The 13,472-nt window shown below is 33.6% G+C and overlaps 1 protein-coding gene across 6 annotated transcripts in view; it reads left to right on the top strand.

Annotated features, from left to right (window-relative positions):
- Positions 1–13,472, top strand: part of Uchl3 (ubiquitin C-terminal hydrolase L3) — a 58,040-nt gene that overhangs the window by 1,078 nt on the left and 43,490 nt on the right. For all 6 annotated transcript variants that reach the window (XM_087192932.1, XM_087192931.1, XM_087192930.1 and 3 more), the window contains one exon: positions 9,570–9,698. In XM_087192932.1, coding sequence (XP_087049058.1) covers positions 9,570–9,698 — 129 coding nt within the window. The remainder of the gene's footprint in view (positions 1–9,569; positions 9,699–13,472) is intronic.

The following is a 13,472-nucleotide window of genomic DNA, read 5'->3' on the forward strand; positions in this document are numbered from 1 at the left end:
TCTCAGATATGTCTAGTCTTGTCTCATCCTGGTCTTTTATTTTTTATTGCCTTCCTACTTTGTCATCTAACTCTTCCTTCTCATTACTGAGGAACTGGTTTTTGGTTTTCAAAACTTATAGCCAATTTCTTATGTAAAGAAAGTAGATATACTTTATCGTAATGTAAGCAGCAACTCCTTGTATTTTACGATTATGCTTTTGAAATGACTGTCATCCCCCTTATTTCCTTCATAACCTAGAAATGTACAAAGTATTATTTTTATTGTATCTGTGAATAATCCCCCCCACCTCTTTGAAATTTGTTGTCTATTTTTTTCCTGGCGTAACATTTTGGTCCCTTTGTGAAGAAAAAAAAAATTTTAAGGCCGAGGAAATCTATATTTGCGTTTTCTTGTTTACTTCTAGAGGAAAGAACCATATTTCTTTCAGATCTCATCCGAAACTATTTTTACACCTTTGTGAAAAATCAGTTTACCATTTATCTGGACTCTCTTCTGTTCTCTTGTTGTATGTGTCTGTTCTTTTACTAGTATTACATTGTTTTAATTACTGTAGTTTTAGAGTAAATCTTCAAATCACATAGTATGAATCCAACTGTTTTCTTTTTCAGAGTTTTTTAGGCTGTTCTATTTACTTTGTCAATTATCTTGTCCATGTGTACAAAAAGTTATGTTATAATTTTGGTGGTAAATCTGCCATCAAATTATTTTGATGGCGTCTACCAGATATATTTTGAGCAAGAGGAATATCTTAACATTGTTGAATCTTGTAATTCATAAAGGAGATATATGTCATCATTTAGTTAGGTTGTCACTGATTTCTTTCATCAGTGTTTTGTAGTTTCAGTATGTAGCTCATGGACATATTTTGTTAGATGTATACAAGTGTAGTGATTGTTGGTGCCATTGTACGTGGTATTGTTTTACACTTGGAATTTTGAGTTTTCCATTGCTATATATAGAAAGTCTAATTGATTTTTTAATATATTGGCTTTGTATCCTGCTGCCTTGCTAAGTTTATTTTTTGGTTCTGGTGCTCTGCCCACCGTTTAATAGATGTCTTGGGATTTGCTATATAGACAATCATATTCTCCGTGAATAGATTGCTCTATTTCTTGCCCTATTGCACTGGTTAGGACCTTAAATAGAAAGTTGAATGAGATGGAGAGAGGGATAGCTTTGTCTTATTCCTGCTCTTAGTGTGAAAACATTTACTCTTTCACTAGTAAATATGCCTATAGGTATTTGGTTACTGTACTTCTTGTGTGTGTGTGGTATTGGGGATTGAACTCAGGACCTTGTGCTTGTGAGGCAGGCGTGGTGCCACTGAGCTAAATCCCTGGCCCAGTTCTGTACTTTTTATTAGACTAAGGAATTTCCCATTTTTTTCCTGCTTTGTTGAGACTTTTATTGTGAATCAATGTTCAGTTTTCCCAAGTGACTTTTCTACATCTTTTGATATGATCATTTAAGGAAGAAATAACATCAATTCTACATAAACATGAAGGAGGGAAGACACCAACTCATTTTATGGGGAGCACTACCCTGCCACCAACACTAGACAAACTGTCATAAAAACTACCAATGAATATGGGTGCAGGAGTCTTCAACAAAATATTTGCAAGTATAATAGGACAATAAATATATAAAAGGATAATAGATCATGAATAAGAGCTGCTTATCTTGGTATTGCAAAACTGAGTTAGTATTCAAAAAAATCATATAAACAGACTACTTTTCCAAGTGATATTTAATTGTTTTAATGACATTCAAGCTTATGAAGCTGCTGTTGTTCCTAGGTGATCTAGATACACTATAAAGTACATTCACTCATTCACATTAATGAAATAACAATTGGAGGGCACCTTTTACAATACTAGTTGTTTGAACAGGAACTAGTTATGCTTTGGTGATTAAAATATCCCTCTTTGGGCTGGGAATTTGGCTCAGTGGTTCCGCTGCCTGCCTTGCAAGTACAAGGTCCTGAGTTCAATCCCTAGTATCAAAAAAAAAAATCCCTTTTTTTCTTTTCAATCCAGTGGGAAGACAAATCATTAGCAGTTTTTATAAGTGCTATGAAAGAATTAAGATGTGAGAATGGAAGTCTAGTAGGTTATAGTTACAGTAGGCCTTTCTGAAGTGACATAAAGAGAAAAGCTATTTAGTACATGATTGCACACTACTTCTAGCGGGCTTTGACATGGCTTAATTTTAAAAATTTTTCTTTATTAAAGAAATGTGCTTTTAGTAGGGGAATGGGATACATCTACCTAAGAAGTAGTTAGTTTTAACCAAAATTTTTGTTATTGTTTCTTTGTTCTATGTAGAACAGAAAATAGAAAATGAATAGACATTTAATTAACTGATTTAAGATTTGGGAAATTATTAAATCCCAATAACAATATCCATCCCCATCTGTACTTACTTCCTCAACTTAATGGAATCATAAGATTTAGTTGATCTTTATTTCATTTCTTTTACTATCTGTTGTATGCATTATTGCACTTACTGTTGGTTTGAACAAATACTGTTTTTGTTGTAATTTTGCCTGGTATTATATAAGAATGACCATCACATGTCTACTATATGCAAATTAGTATTAATTGTTAGAGATTAACTTGTAACCATGTGTCCAGTAGATGTTGTAAGCAATGTGTGCTGTTCATCCTTTAAAAGTCTGTCATGGGGACAGGGATTTAGCTCAGTGGTGCTGCTGCCTGCCTTTCAAGTGCAAGGTGCTGAGTTCAATCCCCAGTACCAAAAAAAAAAAAAAGTCTTATTATGCTACAGACTGGATTTATTTAGAAAAAAATCAGTAAAGTGATAGAAAAAATTATTAAACATTTTAAGCTCACCTTTTTTATAAATGCAATTAAAAGGGTAAATAAAGGTAGCTTGCAGCTGATAGAAAGTTACAGATAATTAAATATCAAAAATTATAATTCACTTTAGATATACAGTCTATTATATGGGGAGTTATATATCCATGACCATACTAGATTTTCCATGTGATTGTTTTGTTGATTTGTTTATAGCACAGCAACATTATATATATTAAATATTGTTATGTTTTAGAACCTATGGTTTTTAATATGGAAGCCCCCTAGAATTATTCCTTATGGTGATTTTATTGAGGAAGTAACATTTTTTAGCCTAATATCTAAAGGAAAATAAATGTACTTTAGCATAACTGTCCTATTTAGTGTAGGTGAGAGGTCGTCAGCTGGATTGTCAACATGTAATAATTCTCTAATTAGCAGATGCCGTCTTGGGGAAAAAAACATGGTACCCTGTCCTCCTCTATCTACTGCTTGGTTTCTGTTTTTTGCTTTGTAAACTTTCCACAAAGAATTGTCCATAGCCAATGTTCTACCACCATGTCTCCCATTTTCTTCTGTATTCACTCCTGTCTAGCTTGCTCCCACTCTAACCATTTCATAGTAACTACTTTTATCAGGCTTACTACTGATCACCACTTTTCAGACACAATGGTCACTTTTCTATCATATTTTTTTGATCTCTCAGTAGCATTTGATGGCGTGGCCCATTCCTTCCTTTTTGGGTTCTCTTGATAATTTTGATTTTCCAGTTTCCTTGATTGCTTCCCAGGTGTTCATTAGGACATTATCTTTCTATCCTCTAAGGAGTTCCTCACTGCTAATCTTTTTCCTATATTACAAAACTCTTTGTGGTGCTGGGAATCGAACTTATTATTTTCTTGTGCAACCCCTCCCTAGAAATGTTTTCTGTTATATAGCTTTAATAACATCAGCCATCACCTGATTGATCCTGTGTTTCTCTAAGCCCTGACTTCACCAAATTGGAAACCTGTATACTTCACTACCTCTTTAGTCTCTCTATGTGAATGACTTATGAATCCTTCAAACTTATATGGACACAAATCTGAATTTTCATTCACCTTCCTCTAAATCCTTTTTTTTTTTTTTTTTTTGGCAATACTGCAGACCAAACCAAGGTCCTTTTTGCACTGAGCTATATCCCCATCCCACTCCCCTTTAATTTTTTTTTTTTTTTTTTTTGGTACCGGGGATCGAACTCGGATCCTTCTGCTTGCAAGGCAGGCGGCAGAACCACTGAGCTAAATCCCCGGCCCCTCCCCTTTAATTTTTTGAGACAGGGTCTCACTAAATCATCAAGTTGCCTAAGCTGGGCTTGAACTTGCATTTTCTGTTTCTTGGCCTCTGGAAGTGCTGGGATTACAGGTACATACCACCATGCCCAGATAAACGCATTTCTTTAGTCTTTCAAAGGAACTGACATCTAGCCACTTCTCAAGTCAATATTAATGAGTCTCTGACTATGGTATTTTGAAGACATCGTGTACAGATTTGATTTCTTGGGTTAATGTATGTTCTGCCTTATTCTGGTTCTGTCTGAGACCATGAGCAGTTATCTCACCTCTTTGTACATATCTGAATTTCTTAATTTCTAATAATCTATCCTAATTTTGTAAGATTGTTTTAAGGGTTAAATAAATTCCTACATGGAAAATATGCACAACAATGTCTGGAGTAAGGTATGCACTACATTAATATTAGCTAATTTTTTTGTCTTTTCTCATATTCAGTTGATCTGAAAGTCTTTTAGATTTTTCTTCGTAATATTCCCCCAAATCTGGCCATTCTTGTCATCTGAGGTACCACAGTTGAAGCCACTATTACCCTTGGTTTGGACAACTGCTGTAGACTTTTAACTAGTTTTGCTTCTCTCTCTGCCCACCTAAAATCTGTTCTCTCTATATGCTCAAAATAGTCTTACACAAATCACACCTTGTGATTCCCTGCTTAAGACACTCCAATGGTCCTCCACTCCTTGTCCTTAGAGAATAAAGCAAGCTTCTTACCATGGTCAAATGAGGTGTATTGCTCATCCCTGCTAGTGCTGTGTTGCATTCTTGAATGCTGAGCCTGTTCCTGCTTCAGAGTCTGTAGTGCTTATCCTTTGAATCATTCCACTCCCAATTGCTTCATGGCTGCTTCTTATGTCGTCTATGGTTCAACTTCAAGTCATCTCAGTGAGTCTTCCCTTGACGACACAGCTAAAGTGTCCCCTTAAATCTGTACTGTCATCCTGTCTTATTTTCTTTATACTTCCTGCCTTGTGAAACGATCTTGTTTATGTGTTTACTTTTTTTGTCTTGTTTATCACTAGAATGTAAATTCTGTGAGAATAGGGACATGTCTAAAGTATCAAGAATAGTGTCAGGTCTGTAGGGGCCTCTCTGCTAATAGTAGTTTTTGAAGAATGAATACATCTTATACTGTTGCTTTTCTGCTCCAGAAAATCTTTCCCAGAACTATCTTTAATGTGGTCATTAATCTTTTACCTAAACATTTTAGGATTATCTCAAAAGATGGCTTTTAAATTTTTAACAATGAGAATAATATATAGACAAATTTCTTTTATTGAAACAAAGTTTATTTTTTCATAACTTCTTCCAGATGTTTGTCAGTCCTCTCATTAAAAACATACAGAGTAACTCTGATTGCTCTACTTCAATATTACTAAAATATCTGGGGCCAGGGATCACAATAATTAAAATCTTCTCTGAACATGCCCATAATCTTTAGCTCTGTGTCTTCCAAAAACGCATCAGTCCTATTTACCTTCCTTGGGGCCCTCATCTCTTTGTCACTGGCCTTTATAAAATAATGCCTTCCAGAGCTGATGGCATAATCCATTCTGAATCATCTCTGTTGGATGCAGTGGGGTATTACTACATTATCTTGAATGATACTTCTTTTAAAACAGTTGCATTGCATCACTTTGTGGACAATTTGTCATTAGTCCATATTGAGCCTGCAAGGAAGTACACCTCTTTTTTTCTTAATCCCCCCATAAAACATTTTTAGTGTTTTCCTGTTCTAGATTCAAAGAACTTTTGTTTGTTTTATGTTTTACTTAATCTATTAAAATTCATTTTTGCTAGTTTCCAAGTTGTGCAATTATTACTAGTGTACTCTTTCTGGTAGTAGTATAAAACAATTAGATAAGTATAATTTCTGTCATAATTCAAATAATAAATTGATAAGAAGATAGGATCTATGATTGCCCTGAGGAGACCATTAAAAACCAGAGAGGAACTGGAGGGGAGAGGTGGCTGAGTGGTAGTGCTTAGCTGGGTTCAATCCCTAGCACCAAAAGAAAAGAGGGAAAAAAAAGAAGAAAAACACAAAAAGATCAGAGAAAGTGGCTTTAGAACAAATTTGAAAGGAAAATGAATTTTGTATTTTTCTTTTTTTAAAGTTCTTTGTTATTTGAATTTAACTTTAAAAATGAGGAATTTATTGTAAGATAAAGGTGAGGACTAAGAAATTGTTTTACATAGTGAAGTCTAGTTTGTGTGTAAAAGCCTGGAAGGAATTGATAGTTATAGACCCTTTTAGAATCAGAGTTTTAAAAAAATTTATTAAAAATCCTTTTATGGAAACATATATTTACAAATTATGTTTCTCCATTGGGCAAAATTTTAGAGGCATTATGAAGTTTAGTGAGTTAATCAGCATTTTTGGGGGGTTTTTTTGGCGGTATTGGGGATCGAACTCAGGACCTTGTGCTTGTGAGGCAGGCACAGTGCCACTGAGCTAAATCCCTGGCCATCAGCATTTGTTTGCTATATTATTACCTAAACTAGAAAGCCAGAAGACTAGTATTGAAGGGTATGTTTTTTTCCTGCCTAATGTAAACAGACTGCTTCTAATTGTGTACCATCTCTACAAAAGAATTATCCATACATTATATTTTTGTGAGTAGTCTGTATTTGAAGGGTTTTACTGTGACAGCTTAAGACTGTCAAAAAGTAAAAGATTCATTTTGGCTTTTTTGTGTTTTGTAAATATAAATAAAAATACATATGTGTCAGTTTTGTTTTATAACTTAAAAGTTATACATAGCTATTGTACAGCTAACACATTTTAAAAATATTAGAAAACAGAAAGTTGGGTTCACATCACCCAAATTAACTGCAATTTACATTTTAGAAAAGTTTTTTCTTGTCAGTCTCAGATTTTCATATCATTTAAACACAAATTTTTAAAAAATTATAAAAGAATATTTTCATAAGTCACATTTTTAAAAATTATACATGTTCAGGCCGGGGATTTAGCTCAGTGGTTCCGCCACGTGCCTCAAAAGCGCAACTCCTGAGTTTGATCCCCAGTACCAAAAAAAAAATTGTAAATGTTCAAAACTCATCTGTTCTCCACTTCCCAGAGGCAGTTATTCTTAATAACTGCTTTCATTCTTTGTATACATATTGATGGCTTCTAATAAGTTTGACTCATGGCAGTGTGGAGCCAGAGGATGTAACTAATTAATAGATACTAATTGATCAGACTTCTTTATAACTACTTCATTTGATTTGTGATAGGAGTAAAAAGTTAAGTATTATTCTTGTTAAAATGTCATCATTTTATGATTTAATTTTATTTAGTATGTAATCATTCTTTGTGTCCTCAGTTTGATATTTATCAGTCTCACTACAGTCTTTGCCTTTGGATCTTGGTGCTTACACTTGTTAGCATTGGCCAACATGGAGTAGATTTGCAAGGGAGTCTCTGAATGATAACTTATAGATTTTTGTCCCAGTTGCTTTTTCGTTAAAATATTTATTACTTTTAGTTTGCAGCATAAATGTGGAATTACTCTGTCATTTGTACCATCTTGTATAATTTTATAATAGTATGAACTTGTGGGTTCATAACATTAACAAATTTCCTTCTAGTCAAGATTTAAGATACTTTTCCTTAATTACACCATTTACAGCCATCAGTCCTATGCAGGTAGTATTCAGTTGTTTAAATGCCAGATTTTAGATTAGCAGCCAAATGTCTTTCCTGCCTCTTTAATTGGAACAAAAAGAAATATTTACATTTATATATCTATTAATTGTTCATCATGAATATAGGCTTAATTGACATCTCTATTAAGATAGAGATGTACTCTTTAGTTCAATTAAGAAATATAACTTGGATGTTTGTAGTTTGCCCAGGTACATTGCTAGGCAGTGAGATTAAAAAGATGAATAAGAGTTCTTTCCCTTAACTTTGCAGTCAATTTTTATTCCTTTTGGTTTTTAGATAGAATTGAATATTGGGAAGAGCACAGAGTAGGAAATTTGGAGGAAGTAGAGAAAGGGAAAAGAAGTACTTAAGAGTGGTAGTTTATTAAACTTTAAAGTCATGACTAGGAATCAGGTAACGAATAGCTATAAGGTAGAAGAATCCATTGACTTCCACAGCCTGCAACTGTTGTAGGCCATGTAACTTGGCATAGGGATAAACCTAATAGATACTAAGCACGTTCTGCTAAGAGAGGTTCTTAAATTGAGGCTATTTCTGGTGAAATATATCTAGAACCTTGTTTTTGACCAATAATATTGACCATTAAAGTAGAGTCTTTTCTATAGGCAGAGACATGAAAGAATATGGAGAGTAACCCTTAAACAGGCAGGGCTTGTCTAGTAGACCCTGATTTTGTATAAGGTGAGTAACGTTCTGTATGGCATCACCTCCCTGGTTTTGCAAGACTTCATTTAATAATCTAAATAGGATTTGATTATTCTGGGAGAAATGCCTAAGACTTTTTTTTTTTTTAGTAGTGGTAATGGGGATTGAACCCAGAAAGTGCTGAACTACCTCACAGCTTTTTATATTTTATTTTATTTTATTTTATTTTGAAATAAGGTATAGCTAAATTGTCCAGGCTGAGCTCGGACTTGTGATCTCCTGTCTCAGTTCCTAGAGTAGCTAGAATTAAAAGTGTGCACAGCCCCCACTTCTGCCCCTGAGCCCAGCATTTTTAAAATTTTACTTTAAAAACTTCAGGTAATATAGACCTGTATATACCCCCTTGCTTGCCAGATGTAAGAGAGGCAATGAACTTGAATAGATTTGGAGGCCAGTTGTTTACTTCCAATTTCCAACCTTTTCTGGTGTTCACACAAGTCACTGGGATTTTTTTCTTTTGCTTATATTACCTTTTTCTCAGTCATGTAATTCTGAGCTACCATATGTATCTCTTTTTAAGCAGGCATTATTTTTTGGAATATAGGGTGGACTATGTTGATCTACTGTGCTAAAATCCTTATTTACAAGAATTTAAATGCATTTCTTTAAAAATCAAGGACTGGAAATGAGTTCAACATGAGTTTAACATAGTTTAGCCAACTTGTATTTGCTGAAGTCAAATTACATTCAACCCCAAAGTAACAGATTTTGAAAACAGGGAGTTTATTTTATATGTTAGAAATTTTAAGTGTTTATGTGATATAAATAAATTGCTATCTTTTTCTACTCTGTTCATGGAAAAGCTTCTTTACTGCCCCCCGCCCAATTTATCATGATATAATTGAGAAAGATTGCATGTATTTATGGTATATACCTGATATTTTGATATGTATTGCTTTACTCCATCTTATTATTACTCCAGTAATATTTTATTACATTCTCTTTTTTATATTAGAAACAGTACATACTTGTTGGTTATTTTTCTGTTAACACTATAATGTTCTTTTTTTGTTGCTGTTTGTTTTGTTTTTCTTTTACCAGTTTCTCAAACAATTAGGTCTACATCCTAACTGGCAATTTGTTGATGTATATGGAATGGATCCTGAACTCCTTAGCGTGGTACCAAGACCAGTCTGTGCAGTGTTACTTCTCTTCCCTATTACAGAAAAGGTAATTGTTAAGTAAAATTGAACTTTTCTGAGAAATACAAAGTTTGTTGTTGTTGAGTTAAAAATACAATCTTTAAGAATAAATAGTACCCTCATTGTATAAAATCAGGCAATCTAGGTACTGACAGAAGCTTAATGTTTTATTAAAGAAATGATATTTAGATTTTTATTTATAAATTGACAGTAAAGCCATAGATTACTCTTTTAACCTCGGATGGTTTCTTTTTTAATAAAGTATGGTTAGTTTGGGCTGGAGATATAACTCAGTGGTAAGGTGCTTGCCTAGCATGTATAAACTCCAAAATAAACAAACAAACAAAGTTATTTTGCCTGTGTTATGATGTATATTTAATTATATTTTGATGTATATACTTTGGAAAATTTAAATATTAGAATAATCTTATATCTGCATTTATATATTTATATAAAAATATTAAAGTTTTCAAAACAAAATGTAGACTTTAAAAATATATTTATAAAAATCTGCTTTTTATTTTAAGAAGGTAGGGGAAACTTATGTCATGGATTACATTATTTTCAAAATAAACTTGATTAAGGGCCGGGGATTTAGCTCAGTGGTTGTACCACCTGCCTTGCAAGCGCAAGGACCCGAGTTCGATCCCCGGTACCAAAAAAAACAAACAAACCAAAAAACAAAATAAACTTGATTGGAGTAGGCATCATTAAATTTAAATACAGATTGGCAGATTTAGGATGTGTTGGGGGCTATAAATATTCTTAGATCCCTATATTGAAATCCAACTCTATATTTCAGTCTTCTCTTCTAGAATGATTGTGTGTGTGTGTGTGTGTGTGTGTGTGTGTGTGTAATGGATTAAGGAATGTAAAGTGCATTCTTAAACTGCTTTTGAATCTATCTCCTGGGGTTTTTTTTGTACTGGGGATCTAACTCGGGACCTTGAGCTTGCAAGACAGGTGGAAGAACCACTGAGCTAAATCCCCGGCCCTATCTCCTTCTGATCTTTATTTTTAAACTTAGAAACAGTTTAATATGAGCTCAGTGTTTGTAAAAACTGGAGAATAAATGCTTGGGAAAATGTAGGAGAAATGAGGAGCTGATGATTCGATGTTACATGTTCAAGTAGTCCTATTCTGGAATAAATGGAACCAAATCTCACAAATTAAGAATTAAGCTTATTCAGTCCTAGAAATTCCAGGATCATTTTCTTTGTGCCATGAACCAATTAATCTAACTTCAACATAAATAACATTGAAAAATTTTCTCTTCAATCTAAGGTTTCTAAGATACAAAAAGATAAATGATATTTCTTTATAATTGTTATTTGTAATATTCATAGACATTTAGAGTTTCTTAGCAATTAGTTAGCATCAAACCAAACTCCTACTTTTAATGCTGAAATTGTGATTATTCTAAGACAGAAAGTTAAGTTTACTTTTATTCCAGTGTTATTTTTAACTTTTTAAATTATTATAATAAGCCAGTAGAGGACTATCCCAGGATTCCAATTATAAAGAGTAGTAAGTAATTGAAAGAAAAAAATCAGTTATTTATAACTTTTTAGGCTTTCTTACCTGATGTGATGTGGGTACAAAATGATCTATTATCTGAATTGGAAATTTCTCAATCTAGTGATTTCCATGACCTGTCCCTCCCTTCGGTGGGGATTGAACCTAGGGCTACTCTGCCACTGAGCTACATCTCCAGTGGTGGGGGAAGGGGGGTGGGGTTTCACTAAACTGCCCAGGTTGGGTTTGAACATGTGATCCTCCTGCCTCAGTTCCCAAGTAGCTGGGATTACAGGCATGTGTCACTGTATCCAGCATGACTTACTCTTTTTGGTTTAAAAAAATAAGATTTTATCTCCTTCATTTAGTGAGTCATCAGTATTTTAAAAAGCATATAATCATTTTTTTTTGGTACTGCGGAATCAAACTCAGGACCTTGTGCTTGCGAGGCAGGTGGTGGCACCACTGAGCCAAATCCCTGGCCCACATATAATATTTATCAGTAGGAGTTCTTCTAACCCTGACCTATCAAAACTTAAAAGACCTGTTGTCTTATTGCTAGCCAGAATATGATGCTAAAGTATTTATGTAAATACTTATACTTACTTAAGTGGAGGATTTATATTATATGTAAGCATAAATACCTATACATAAATTTATACTCATTTATAAGCTCTAATTTTGATGTTGAATATGGAATTGTGGATGACTTAAACATACTAATAGCAAAGGCACTGTCATAGATTCTTCATTACCCTTTCAATGAAGTCAGTTATAGTATTTCAGATGTGTTCATTGTAATACTGCTTGCCAGCCAGTGAATCATAGGTGAAGTGGTTGTAAATTTAGTTCCCTGTGATATTTGCCTCTTAACCCTGGTGTTTTTTCCTTCGGTGTGTTATAATTACTTTTTCTTATTTTCTATGGTTTGTATTAGGATTTTTTCTAAACATTAAATCTTTAGAAGTTATCAAATCTTATTTTGCTCTGTCAGCAGGAAACATTGATATTAAACAATAAATTAAACTATACCACCTTATAAACATTTCAGCATTAAGAGCTTAATATACTAAACCTTGGGCTGGGGATTTAGCTAAGTGGCACTGCACCTGCCTGGCAAGCACAAGGTCCTGAGTTCGAGTCCCAGTACCAAAAATATATGTATATGTACATATACATATATGTACATTATATATATACCTTTCTTGGTTTGTAATTGAATTTATGTGAATGAATTAATGTTGCTTCTGAAATGTTGCTTAAATCGATTTAATAGCACATTCATAAGATTTTTTTAAGCATAGATATGTTTGTCTTTTAGTTTTGGATTTTTCATATAATTTGTGTCCTTTGTTGTGGGGATTGGCAAAATTTCTCTATAAAAGGCCAGAAAGCAAATATTTTTGACTTTGTAGGCCTTAGAGTCTCTATTACAATCATTCACCTTTGCTTTAAAAACAACCATAGATAATACATAAATAAAATTTTCCTTAATGAAGAGACAGTGAGCAGAATTGGCCTATGGGCTATGACCCCTATTATATTGGAATCTGAAAATCATCTTTCTACTACTCTTCCTTCTCTCTTTCTTTACCTCTTCATTTTTTTTTTTTTTTCTGGTAATGGGGATCAAACTTGGGACCTTGCACTTTCGAGGCAGGTGCCGGAACCACTGAGCTAAATCCCCAGCCCAACCTCTTCATTATTGTTTAACCCTTTTTACAAAGTATTAAAAACTGAACTACAGAGATATTGACTAATTTGTCCAAGTCACACAGCTAATAATGTTTATGCTAGGATGTGGGCCTGGTTACCATCAGCTGTAGAAACTATACTTGAAATTTTATTATTATGTCAAATTGCTTTTATAGTCAGTTAAAACAGATAATAGTGAATGTTGCATATAGATATTTTGCAGTTACAAGTATGTGTTATGAATCAAAAACCCTGTGAATGTTTAAATTTTTAAAAAATTTATTACAGTAAAAGATACATTGCCATTAATTCTCCTCAAAATATTCCTTGTTTCAAACAGTTATCCCATCATTCTTGGTACTTGCTGAAGCAGTTCTGGAAGTGCTTTTTCATGAATTTCTTTAGTTGTGCTCTTGTGGTTGCCTTGATGTGGTGAATTGATTCAAAACGTCTTCCTTTCATGGTCATTTTGACTTTGGGGAAAAGCCAGAAGTAGCAGAGTGCTAGATCTGGTGTGTAAGGTAGATGAGGACACATACTGTAATTTTTTTTACCAGCCTGCCTATCTGTTAGAATGTACTTACAGGATCAT

Source organism: Heterocephalus glaber, unplaced genomic scaffold (assembly GCF_053883595.1).
Source record: "Heterocephalus glaber isolate CG9 unplaced genomic scaffold, H.glaber_assembly_v1.0 deba00001577, whole genome shotgun sequence".
Taxonomy (NCBI): Eukaryota; Metazoa; Chordata; class Mammalia; order Rodentia; family Bathyergidae; genus Heterocephalus; species Heterocephalus glaber.